This window comes from Rana temporaria, chromosome 12 (assembly GCF_905171775.1).
Source record: "Rana temporaria chromosome 12, aRanTem1.1, whole genome shotgun sequence".
Lineage (NCBI taxonomy): Eukaryota > Metazoa > Chordata > Amphibia > Anura > Ranidae > Rana > Rana temporaria.
In genome coordinates, this window is record NC_053500.1 from 121,749,688 (window position 1) to 121,762,384 (window position 12,697).

The 12,697-nt window shown below is 43.1% G+C and overlaps 1 protein-coding gene across 2 annotated transcripts in view; it reads right to left on the reverse strand.

Moving 5' to 3' along the window:
- Window positions 1-2,819: 2,819 nt before the first annotated feature.
- The window catches only part of DHX35 (DEAH-box helicase 35), an 87,467-nt gene continuing 77,589 nt past the window's right edge, over window positions 2,820-12,697 (reverse strand). Inside the window, exons 19-22 of one of the 2 annotated variants that reach the window (XM_040330443.1) lie at window positions 11,703-11,784; window positions 9,249-9,320; window positions 8,735-8,846; window positions 2,820-3,550 (exon numbers count right to left, since the gene is read on the reverse strand). In XM_040330443.1, the coding sequence (XP_040186377.1) occupies window positions 3,506-3,550; window positions 8,735-8,846; window positions 9,249-9,320; window positions 11,703-11,784 (311 nt within the window). In that variant the 3' untranslated portion in view covers window positions 2,820-3,505. Of the gene's footprint in view, window positions 3,551-8,734; window positions 8,847-9,248; window positions 9,321-11,702; window positions 11,785-12,697 lie in introns of those variants that run through there. The other variant, XR_005744468.1, reaches the window with a different exon arrangement.

Below are 12,697 nucleotides of genomic sequence, written 5' to 3' on the forward strand. Positions count from 1 at the left end.
CTTTCTCGGGTCAGCCATCCTCCCTCCACTGTCCCTCGATGTCTTCTCCCACCCTTGATGACGCTTCAGCCAATCAGGTTACCGGTAACCAGACCTGGTGAACCTGATTGACTGAGACACGCGTCAGTGTTAACCAGGGAACGCACACCCTGTGCGCCCTCTGGTTAACTATTTGGAAGCCGATTACAGCCGCTGGCTCTGACGGACACTTCCAAACACCAACCAACTGCTGTTATTCAGATGGCCGGCGCTCACCAGGGGGCCGGCCATCCGAATAATGGGCGGCAGCAGCTGCGACGCCAGCGACAATACAGATTCATGCAATGCATGAATCTATGTATTGTTTCAGTGGCGGTGCAGGAGAGAGGGGGTGGCGCTCCTGCGCCCACTATCGACTCACCCCACTGAGAAGGAGGGAATATATTTCAGGATGAGATATTTTTTTTTTTTAATCACACCAGATAAGACTAAGCAGTAGCAATCTCGCTTTCAAATGGTTCACGTCTAAGGTTGGTCATTAATGAATAACATTTCTGCCAATTCCTGTTGAATCTCCCAACTTTGAGCCATCGATGGCCCTGCAAGCACCATCTTGCGTGACAAATTCAATTTAAAAATCGGCTGAGCTGGGTGGAAAATCATCAGTTGAGCAGTGAGTATCACCCCCATTTCTGGCTGCTTGTCTCAACTCCAAGCACTTTCCCGAGACAAGCAACAGCAAGAGGAATGCAGGACTGAGGCCCCCTCTTCCTCTGCATTTCTCTTGCCACCACTTGTCTCAGGAAACTGCTCAGAGCCAAGGTAAGCAGCCCTCTCCTTTCTAGACAATTTGATGTTTACATTTTTTTAACTGGATATGTTTTATAACAGAAAAGTTGAAAACTGTTTTTTAATCCCCCCAAATGTATACTTTTTGTACCCATGTGAAATGTCCTTATTTCTTCTGAGAAATCCTCACTTCCTGTTCTTCTGTCTGTAACTCCACACAGTAATGCAAGGCTTTCTCCCTGGTGTGGAGTGTCGTGCTCCCCCCCCTCCCTTGGACTACAGGAGAGTCAGGATGCTCTCTACGTTGCAGATGGAGAAAGGAGCTGTGTGTTAGTGGGCGTCCTGACTCTCCGGTAGTCCAAGGAAGGGGGCAAGCACGACACTCCACACCAGGGAGAAAGCCACGCATTACTGTGTGGAGTTAGACAGAAGAACAGGAAGTGAGGATTTCTCAGAAGAAATAAGGACATTTAAAAGCAAAATGGAAGGATGAGGTAAGTGAAGGAGGACTGCACTAAGGTAAAGGAAGCTATTTAGGAAAAAAAAAATGTACCGTTACAGCCCCTTTAAATTAATGTAATAGTAATTGTTAAGCTTGGATGAACAGTTGGACCATTTTACAGTTTAACAGTTCTATATTCCTTGTCAAAAACACATTCTAACTGAGTAATTTAGAGTATGATAAAGTATAATAAACGAAGATATAAAATAGGAATAACGTAAAAACCAAAAATATAAAAATAAAAGGATAAACAAAAAAAATATATAAAAATGAAAAGTGAAGGAAATCTCTTTTGGAAATGGTAAAGGAAAAAAAATTGTACCTTTACAACCCCCTTTAAATTAATGTAATAGTAATTGTTAAAGCGGTGGTTCACCCACAATAAAAACATTTTAGCATTAAATTAGGCATAGTCGCGCGAGCTACAGTATGCCTGTATTTAATTTTTTTGCCCCGTACTCACTGTGCAATCTTATAGTGAAGATTCCGACTCCCTGCGGGGAATGGGCGTTCCTATCCAGAGGGAAGATGATTGACGGCCGGCTCTGGCACGTCACGCTCCCTGAAGATAGCCGGAGTAGGTCTCGGCTCTTCACGGCGCTATACGGCGCCTGCGCACAGACTATGCGCAGGCGCCGTGAAGAGCCAATGCCTATTTTGGCTATTTCCGGAGAAGCGTGACGCGCCAGAGCCGGCCGTCAATCATCTTCCCTCTGGATAGGAACGCCCATTTCCTGCGGGGAGTCGGAATCTTCACTATAGGATTGCACAGTGAGTACGGGGCAAAAAAAATAAATACAGGCATACTGTAGCTCGCACTACTATGCTTAATTTAATGCTAGAAAAAAAAAAATGTATAGGGTGAACCCCCTCTTTAAGCTTGGATGAACAGTTGGAACATTTTACAGTTTAACATTTTAACAGTTCTAGATTCCTTGTCAAAAACACATTCTAACTGAGTAATTTAGAGTATGATAAAGTATAATAAAATAAGATATAAAATAGGCATAAAGCAAAAATATAAAAATAAAAGGATGAACCACAAAAAAATATATAAAAATAAAAAGGGAAGGAAATCCCTTTTGGAAATTATCCCGTTGCTCCATTGTACCTTTACAACCCCTTTAAGAGTACAAATTATTATTATCATCAGAGGAACCGCAGATACTGTATTTACCATTCTTCCAATATAAGCGATATTTGACACATGCTGTACGATAACCTCTTGTTTGTAAAAATTATCCAGAAAACAATAAAAATTATGAAAAAAAAAAAAAAGAAGAAAGTATGCTTTTTTTCTTTCATAGTGTAAAAAAAAAAAAAAAAGAACCCGGGGGCACTCAAACACTGCCAAAAGAAAGCTATATAAAATTAGTTTGCTTACAGCATTGCATGACTGCGCAATCACCAGTTAAATTAGCGCAGTGTCAAATAAAAAAAAAAATGGCCTGGTCATGAAGGGGGTATAATAATTCGGAGCTGAAGTGGTTAAATCAGCACTAAATAGCAGCATAAGACAAAGCATAAGAGAAAGGAAGACAACAGCATGTGTGAGGTACTCCGTGGTTTATTATGAACATGTACAGATATTTACAAGCAAAAATGGCGTTGTGATAAGGGACAGCCACGCAGATCTGTGTTAATCTTCTAAGCGTTTTTCAGCTCTTTGTCACATGTGGAATAGAAAGTTGATTTCTGTGTCATATCAATGAGCACGGGGGCAGAGCAGAACAGGGCTTAAGCCATCTACATATGAACCTGCTTGAAATGAGGCACTTTCAGCAGATCAGGTTAAGGGTTCGAGTATGCGCATGATACATATGTAACAAGGCTAATTATTGGGTGCCGGGAAGGCTCAAACACAGCACTCAGGTGAAAAAGGCATGGCGTCATCCTCTTACCATTTCCCCACTTCTGTTTATTCACATCCATCATTTACAACTTAAAAAAATAAAAAAAGGCTTTCTTATACACATATATACCAATGTACCATGTGCCTAAGTGAGACTTGTGCGGAGTGGCACAGACAGACGTGATCCCAGGCTCATACATGTGAATGCAAAAAATCGCCAGGCTATGAAGCCATCCCGCTTGGCCATTGAGAGGTTCCAGAACTTGGTCCTCACCAGAGAGGAGCAGGTGAATCTCTGTGGTTGTTGAGGTCAAACGTAGAAATGTTGGTGAGGTTTTGGATGGATTCACTCTCCAACAGCTTGCATACAAATGTGGCGAGGCTCATAAATTGTCCATCTTGGCCCGTTTGGAAGATCGAGATAGATGCTGTCCAAAGAAGAGAATGTCAATGAGATATATGAGTGCACCACGGCTAAATCCAAAGGTTTAAACGCAACAGTTTTGTCTGAATTTTACACCTGCAAACTCTTACAGCCAGTGCCGATCCTGACCTCCCTGGGGCCCTAAGCAAAATGACATGGCACATTAAAAATGAGAAGTGGGGGGCGCTGACGACAGTGACATGTCACATTAAAGCGGAGGTTCACCCATGGAGAACACATTTTCCCCTTAGCTTCCCGCTCGTTTTGTCTAGGGGAATCGGCTATTTGTTTTAAAATATGATCTGTACTTACCCGTTTACGAGATGCATCTTCTCCGCCGCTTCCGGGTATGGGCTGCGGGAATGGGCGTTCCTTCTTGATTGACAGTCTTCCGAGAGGCTTCCGACGGTCGCATCCATTGCATCACGATTTTCCGAAAGAAGCCAAACGTCGGTGCGCAGTATAGAGCCGCACCGACGTTCGGCTTCTTTCGGCTACGAGTGACGCGATGGATACGACCGACGGAAGCCTCTCGGAAGACTGTCAATCAAGAAGGAACGCCCGCTCCCGAAGACCCATACCCGGAAGCGGCGGAGAAGATGCATCTCGAAAAGGGGTAAGTACGGATCATATTTTAAAACAAATAGCCGATTCCCCTAGACAAAACAAGCATGAAGCTAAGGGGAAAATAGAAAAAAAAAACGAATTGGTTGAACTCCCGCTTTAAAGAAAGTTGAGAAGCGGGGGGAGGGGATGTTCTGCTGTCAGAAATTACATAATGACATCTTACATTAAATTGAGAAGCAGGGGGTGCTGACTTCTTACCTCTTCTCCCATGCAGCCAGCGAGTTGAGAAGTGGGGTGAGGGGGTGAAAATTACTTCTCACCAGGCGGGGCCTCTAGTAATTTGGGTGGCCCTTCGCAGCTTTGCGGGGCCCGAAGCAGCTTGCATAGTGAGCCTATAGGGCGGGTCGGCCCTGCTTACAGCCAAGGTTCTCCTCCCTAGGATTTACTGTACTGATGTCATGTTTAACGTCTGAGGCTGGGTTCACACTACTACACTACTTCCATCCTACTTTGCTCTGTGTTCAATGTTTCCCTATGAGAGCGTCTTGTAGCGTCCTACACAAGTCGGTCCGACTTTGAAAATACTCCCTGTACTACTTTTGGTCCTACATTGGTCCGACTTCAATGATATTCAATGGGCCTGAAGTCGGACCAAAGTAGTATCCTGTTCATGAAAGTAGGATGGATGTAGGACCAATGTAGGATAAATGTAGGACCAATGTAGCAGAGCAAAGTAGGATGAAAGTAGTGTAGTAGTGTGAACCCAGCCTCAAGCCTCGTACACACGCTCGGTTTACTCGGCAAGAACCAGCAAGAAAACTTCTGGCAGAGCTTTCTTGCCAAGTATACCGTGCGTGTGTACGAGGCTTTCAGGTTTCTCATCAAGAAAACTGCCCAAAATCTCGACAAGAAAAAGAAAGAACCTGCTCACTATTTTGTTGTCGTGATTCTCGTGTTTTCCTGCCGAGAAACCCGGGTGTGTGTATACTTACCTGTCGCCGTGGAAACCTGCGCATGCTCGAAATAACCGACGCATGCGCGGTAGCTTCCTAGGCATAGGTAGGGTGCAGCAAGATGGCGGCGACGGCAGCAAATACGACGAGCGCATGCTCGTTGTACACAATGAGGTTACCGCGTTCTTGCCAATCAAAAGAACGGCGGTTATTTTGAAAGAAGTGTCTGTACACTCGGGCGGCAAGAGATTCTTGCCAAGAATCTCGTCAGGAAAAACAATGTTTTTTTCCTGACGAGATTCTGGCCCGTGTGTACAGGGCTTAATTCTTACCCTTTATTTTAGCTTCAGATTGAGTTGGGGAGCGTTAACAGCTCTGTCAGGTTTTTACTTTGGTCTGTGATCACTTTGAGGATATTTTCCTTCACCTCTTATTAGGGTTGCACGAATACTTGTTTTTACTGATACTTTCGGTCAAGTACTCGCACATACCAAGTACCAATAGTTAGCGGCGCGATTTTCATAAATACAAAAAAAAAAAAAATGGCACAGATCGCACTGCAAAGAATTGCATGCGATTTCCCCCACTGCGCGTGTGTGTGAGATATATATATATATATGGAAAGGGATTTAAGCACCGCCTAGTGGCAGTTTAATTTTTTTTTTTTTTTTAGATATTTGGCCACATGCAAAATAATCTACATAAGTGTCCCGGTCCGCCGATGGCAGCAAATTAGCGCCGCTGGAGGAGTAGTTCCGGGTACCCGTGGATTGAGGGCAGAAGTGATGTCAGCTTGGGTGCGGACTGCCTCCACATCTCCTTCAGTGTCAAAAAAGAAAGGTTCGACCTTGGGACTGAGTGAGGTGACTCAAGGGCGAACCTTTATTTTTTGACGCATAATGCAGGGATGGAGGTGTGTCACTGGTGACACCAGACCCTTCTTTTTTATTTTTCTCTACATCTCCTTCAGCAACCCCAATTTGCTACCATCTATGGCCTGGCACACCTAAGTAGATCATTTTGCATGTCGCCACATATGTACTGTGAGTCCTAACATTTTTTAAACTGCCCACCAGATGGCGCTTTAATACCTTTACACACACACAAGCAGTGGGGGAAACTGCATGCGATTCAGACCCAAATCATGCTTCAAAGTATGGGTTTTGGTATTGGGAGCTTTTGGACGAGTACCGCACAAATGCTTGCTATTAGCATAGATATCGGTGCATCCTTACTTCCTATTCCTGTAATGCTCTTACAAGCAATGGGGGTGAAGTGTTCACTGGGATAGGAAGGCACAGACAGAAATAAAACATTGTCAGACATTTCCCAGAATTTCCTGGGGTGAAATTCTGGTTTCTCCCAAGCAAAGTTCAGTGATAACCTAGCATTGTGGGAATACCAACTTCTGTCCCTCAAAAACTGGGCTTCAGTAGTCATCTCATTAAAGAAAGTAGTCAAGAAGCTGGGTGCTAAATGGGGATGATCAAGAAATACATTTGGGTCACTGGTCTTGCAGATCCATTGGCATCACTGACTCAGCACATGCAGACTAATCAGGGGTTTAAACTTCACTTGGTGCATGCTTGATCTGGATCATTGACTTTGAAATAAGAGAATTTATTCACAAACCAAAAGATTTGCTGAGGTAACGTGCAGCAGGAAAATATTCACAGGCACAGAATCATCTACCAATGATGAATCAGTATTTATTCTTTATATGCTTTACTCATGCATATTCACACTCCATCCTACCCTATTAAGCAGATTGACTTGACAAGGCAAATTAATTAAAAAATTTAATGGGATTCTGCGCAACCTATCATACACACATGGTAAGTGAAATATATAATATACGTGAAAAGCTTAATAAAATAAATTAAATAAATAAGAGAGCTCGCAAGCTCAATAAATGGATGAAACCGACAATAAAAGTGCAAAAAGCCCAAAAATGGTGAATAAATATGTGAAAATGCCACCAATAACAATATGGAATGCTAAAGTGACACTGTGCAAAATAGTCCTATATTGAATATATGAAGAAGCTGCCAAAAGTGGAGCTGCTGGTGTTGCTGAATTTCCACTTAGTCTGATAAGATGAATGCACTTATCCCTCCCTAGGCTCCCAGGACTCTTACCTCCAGGCCAATGGTTAGTGAGATCTATATTGGATGCCCCTGACAGTCCTCTGTAGGTGATCTCAGCCAATCCTCCCTAGAAGCCGGTACCCATATCCTTGACTAGTCCAGACAGTGCTCAGACCCGAATGGAGAAAAGAGGGAACAAAGCAAGGGGGCTCTAATCGTGAAATATGTAAAACTCAGGGATATTGAATGTGAAAAAACCTGTGCTTACATTCAATACAAGAAATACGTGCAGCAAAATTTAAAACAAGCGGCGTTCACAGTGCCGGCATACGTCACTCCAGGTGTACGTCCTTTCGTCCAATCCCTACGCGTTACGACACGGGACACGTCTGGGGACGAAGACACGTCTGGGGGGACGCCGCTCGTTTTAAATTTTGCTGCACGTATTTCTTGTATTGAATGTAAGCACAGGTTTTTTCACATTAAATATCCCGGAGTTTTACATATTTCACGATTAGAGCCCCTTCCTTTGTTCCCTCTTTTCTCCATTCGGGTCTGAGCACTGTCTGGACTAGTCAAGTATATGGGTACCGGCTTCTAGGGAGGATTGGCTGAGATCACCTACAGAGGACTGTCAGGGGCATCCAATATAGATCTCACTAACCATTGGCCTGGAGGTAAGAGTCCTGGGAGCCTAGGGAGGGATAAGTGCATTCATCTGTCAACTCTCCTTATCAGACTAAGTGGAAATTCAGCAACACCAGCAGCTCCACTTTTGGCAGCTTCTTCATATATTCAATATAGGACTATTTTGCACAGTGTCACTTTAGCATTCCATATTGTTATTGGTGGCATTTTCACATATTTATTCACCATTTTTGGGCTTTTTGCACTTTTATTGTCGGTTTCATCCATTCATTGAGCTTGCGAGCTCTCTTATTTATTTAATTTATTTTATTAAGCTTTTCACGTATATTATATTTTTCACTTACCATGTGTGTGTGATAGGTTGCGCAGAATCCCATTTAATTTTTTATTTGTGTATTGTAAACACTCTAGATTTTGCAGCACCATATTTATTTTGCTTAGGTTAGTACTCATTAAGGGTTCGTATTAGCGCAAAAGCACTGTCACTTTATTTAAGGCAAATTAATTGTTATGCTTTGCCTCCCTGCTGCATATACTTGCCTAAGTTCACTTCATGTACAAAGGACATTTGGTTTCCCCACCCACCATGATACCAGTCAGCTGCACCCGGTGTATAGGTTGCTGGGCTGAAGTGATGGTATGTGCTGGAGTGTTGATGCCATGGGTATTAGCCTGGTGGGCCAATGTCATTATATAGGCTTAAAGAGTGATGCCAAAGTATGGATGGAGGGCGATGTCATGGTACTTACAGCTATGCTCACTCATGTCATGGGCCAATGTCGCGGTGTGGGCTGCAGGGCCAATGTCGCGGTGCAGGGCCAATGTCGTGGTATTTTTGGTTTTCTGTTTATTGCTAAGCCATATTTTAATTTAGGATAGCACTGGATATGATCACACAGACACAGCAGTTAAAAAAAATTTGCTAGGACATACCGTTCCCTGCTGGTAAAAATGTGGCGCTAGCTCCACCAGCCATGCAGATTCAACAGCTGTCACATCCCGCATGTAGTACTTGTTGGTTTGGACAACCTCACTAAACAGCACCCTGTAGGAGAAAGAAGAATGTGAGCATCACTATTCTCTATGCAGATACCTCACCTGGCAAAGACCATCAGTATAAAAAATACATTTTATTTCAACTCTATCTTAAAAAAAAATCCAAATGACCTTACATTTAAAAGAAGTGTCTATTCTTTACAAAACATCATCATTATTACAATCCAGCTGTATAGAGAGAGCATAGCACTTTTCTCTTATACTAGGGTTTTTCTTTTCTTATGCAGACATGTATACCATCCTTGTCCAATAACATGGTCACTGATTAGTCAGTCTACTTAGTAAGTGGGTCAGTCCTCTACAGTTCACCAACCGTGTCTGGTCCTTTTATGTGGTATTAGGAATTTTCCAAAGAAACACAAGCCCGATATTAATGATACAAACCACTCACCAGTTTGGAGGCTTCTCTGCATATAGTACTGAAGACGGGTGTATATATAACTCATGGCCATCTCGAACTGTCCTTAGGGAAAAAACAAACAACATATGATGACCATCTGGAGAACAGGACAGCAAACAGACTGTGTAAGCACCATCTATGGTAATCTCTACTGAAAGTTACAAATGTATATCGAGATTTATTTCAGGAATTAAAATCTGAAAAGTCATTTGAAATTTTACAGTAGGGTCTAGATTTCATCAACAGTAGTTAAAGTAAGTCTAAAATGTGTGTGTGTGTATATATTAATGTGTAGTGTGTGTGTATATATATATATATATATATATATATATATATATATATACACAATAAATAAATAAATATCTATAGAGATATATACACACACACAATTTAATATATATATATATATATATATATATATATATATATATATATATATATATATATATATATATATATATTTACTAAAACTGGAGTGTGCAAACTCTGGTGCAGCTGTGAGTAGCCAATCAGCTTCCAACTTCAGCTTGTTCAATTAAGTTTTGACCAAAAAAATATGGAAGCCGATTGGTTTCTATGCAAAGCTGCACCAGATTTCGCCTTCCCCAGTTTTGGTAAATGAACCCCAGTATGCCTTTTCTGACATAAAATGTTTCTTGCTGGCCTCTCAGAAATTTTCAGTGTACAGCGTCGGTGTGATTTTGTGCTGAAATACATGCACAGACGTTGTCATCCTGGCCAATCTAGACTGTCAAATGACAAAGAAGACCAGGAGAAAAAAAAAAAAAGCGGAAGTAAAACCCATCAATTTAACTGTTTCAAAAGACAGTAACATTCCCAGCATGTGCTCGCAACCAAACTGTCAAACCATCCAATGACTGGTATCATAGCAAAAGGAGGAGAGAGAAGCGCCAAGCCAATCCTTCAAACAGCTTAGGAATTTAGCGCCGTGGATCCCTCGATAGAGACTTTCCGGCGGTCCTCCTGCGCTCCTGTGACACTGCATGTGGAAGTTCCCACCCGTCTAGCACTCTGCAAGTGCTCCAACATTTTTCACGCAAGTTTTTAGTGTTGTTTTATACTTCTATACTGAATACATTTCTAAGCTGTTTAAAGGGTTGTCTTGGCGCTTCTCTCGCCTCCTTTTGCTTTCCTTTTGTTCACAGTGATCGGGTTCCCCAGCCCGCATCTGAAGCGGCCTCACTCCCTTTACAGCCTCCATTTAGAGACTTATTTTTAGGGGTTCATCCCCCAGAACTTTCAATCCACTCACCATTCTCATGGTTGCACCTTCATTTATCAGCTTGCAGATGCATGCCTTTTTATTTAAATGTTAAACTTTAATCTTTTTCACAAGATGGTGTAGCGCTGAACTATATACCAACTTTGTGTATGTGTTTTCTGGTACCATAAGGGCCCTTTCACATGGGACGGATCCATGATGATCTGCCACGTGAACCTCCGCTTGCTAAGCAGGGATCGCTCAGCTGATCTGGCGGATGACAGGGTGGTCCCCGCACACTGTGCAGGGTCCGCCCTGTCAGATCTCCACTCTCCCCTATGGGGGGGATCGGATGAACACAGACCATCTGTCCGTGTTCACCCGATCCGCTCTGCAGACGGATGTAAAAAATAGGATTTTCCTCCGTCTGCAGAATCGGAGGATTGAGGACACTGGTGAGATCGGGTGTCAGCAGATGTTCATCCGCTGACACCCGCCATCTCATAGGGATCAATGTATGTCCCTTTTTCATCCGTAAACGGATGGATGAAAAAGCGGACATACGGTCCGCATGTGTGAAAGGGGCCTAACTGATCACATGGCAGTAAGGCCCCTTTCACACTGGGGCGGGAGGCGCGGTGGCGGTATTGCCGTGGTTTCCTATTGTTTTAAATGGGAAGAAGCGGTATACACGCCGCTCCTCTCACCGCTCCAAAGATGCTGCTGGCAGGATAATTTTTTTTCTCTCCCGCCAGCGCATCGCCTCAGTGTGAAAGCCCTCGGGCTTTCACATTGAGTATGCAGTGCAGGAGTTTTTCAGGCAGCATTGCAGCGCAGTGTGAAAGGGGTCTTAAAGATTAAGCAGAGGCCAAGATGGCAGCTAACTTGGCTGAAAAGAATAGAAGGGTTTACTTCCACTTTAAAGCGGAGTTCCACCCAAAAGTGGAACTTCCGCTGATCTGCTCCCCCCCCCCCCCTACGGTGCCACAATTGGCACCTTCCGGAGGGGGGGGGGGGGACAGGTACCTGTTTTTGACAGGTACCCTTCCCCACTTCCGTGAGACAGATCTGTGGTGTATTTGTACTGCTGACTTTTCTTTCTTTTTTTTTCAGGCGGAACTCCTCTTTAAACAAGCAGAATACACGGTCAATGGACTGCACATTTTATTCAATTGGATAAACATTAGTGGATCTTGTGTATTTTATTGAATGTATTCAGTTACCTGTAGGCACCTGTGGAATGAAGCTTGGCAGCATTGGCAAAGAATCCAGACACTATACATCTTAATATGGGATCTGGATCACCTAAATAGAAAGTGGAAATTGAATGCAAATTATCCAGTTGTGCAAGACCTTTTTTTTGTTAAAAAAAAATAAAAACAATTAAAGCCAGGAATCTCTCAACAGTTCTCATCAGGCATGACTACCAAGAGGTAACCATGGGCGGCATATGCACTGTGCAATGGGCTCTCGTGTTTTAAATAACATTGTTGGTGCTCTCTGAGCAGGAAGCCTTTGGAAAGAGAACTAAGATTAAGGCAAAAGACTGCAACGTTACAGTTACATTAGCGTTTAAGGAGGAGCATTGTGCAGCCAGTAGGTGCCTAACTTTGACAACTGTATGTATGGAATCTTAAAAGAAACCTACAAGTACTACATATGTTGCCTCTGCTGATCCCTCTTTAAAAATGCCAGGACACAACTAGATGTCAAATTGATCCTTTAGCTTCAACACAATACCCGACACCGAACAAATGAAGATGGAATGCTTGATCTGCTTTGTTGGTTTGTGTCAGTGACTAGTAAAGGAAATGCAATGACAACATTTCTCTCATGACTAGTATTCTTGAAACTCCTCCTCCATCCTCAACATATCTAAAGCAGTGATTTCTGGTGCCAGCTTCCTACGCAATGCCTTATCTAATGCCTTGTTTAACCACTTCAATACCGGGCACTTTTACCACCTTCCTGCCCAGGCCAAATTTCAGCTTTCAGGGCTTCCACATTTTGAATGGCAATTGCCTGCTCATGCAACACTGTACCCAAACTAAAATTAGTATACCGTATATAAGCCGAGTTTTTCAGCACTTTTTTTGTGCTGGAAATGCCCCCTTCGGCTTATACTCGAGTCACCTTTTCGTGTCTGATCTCCCGGACTTTGGGGGCCCGGTACTTGGCACACATGTAGCCCCACTCTTCCTCTACAAGTGTGCAAAGT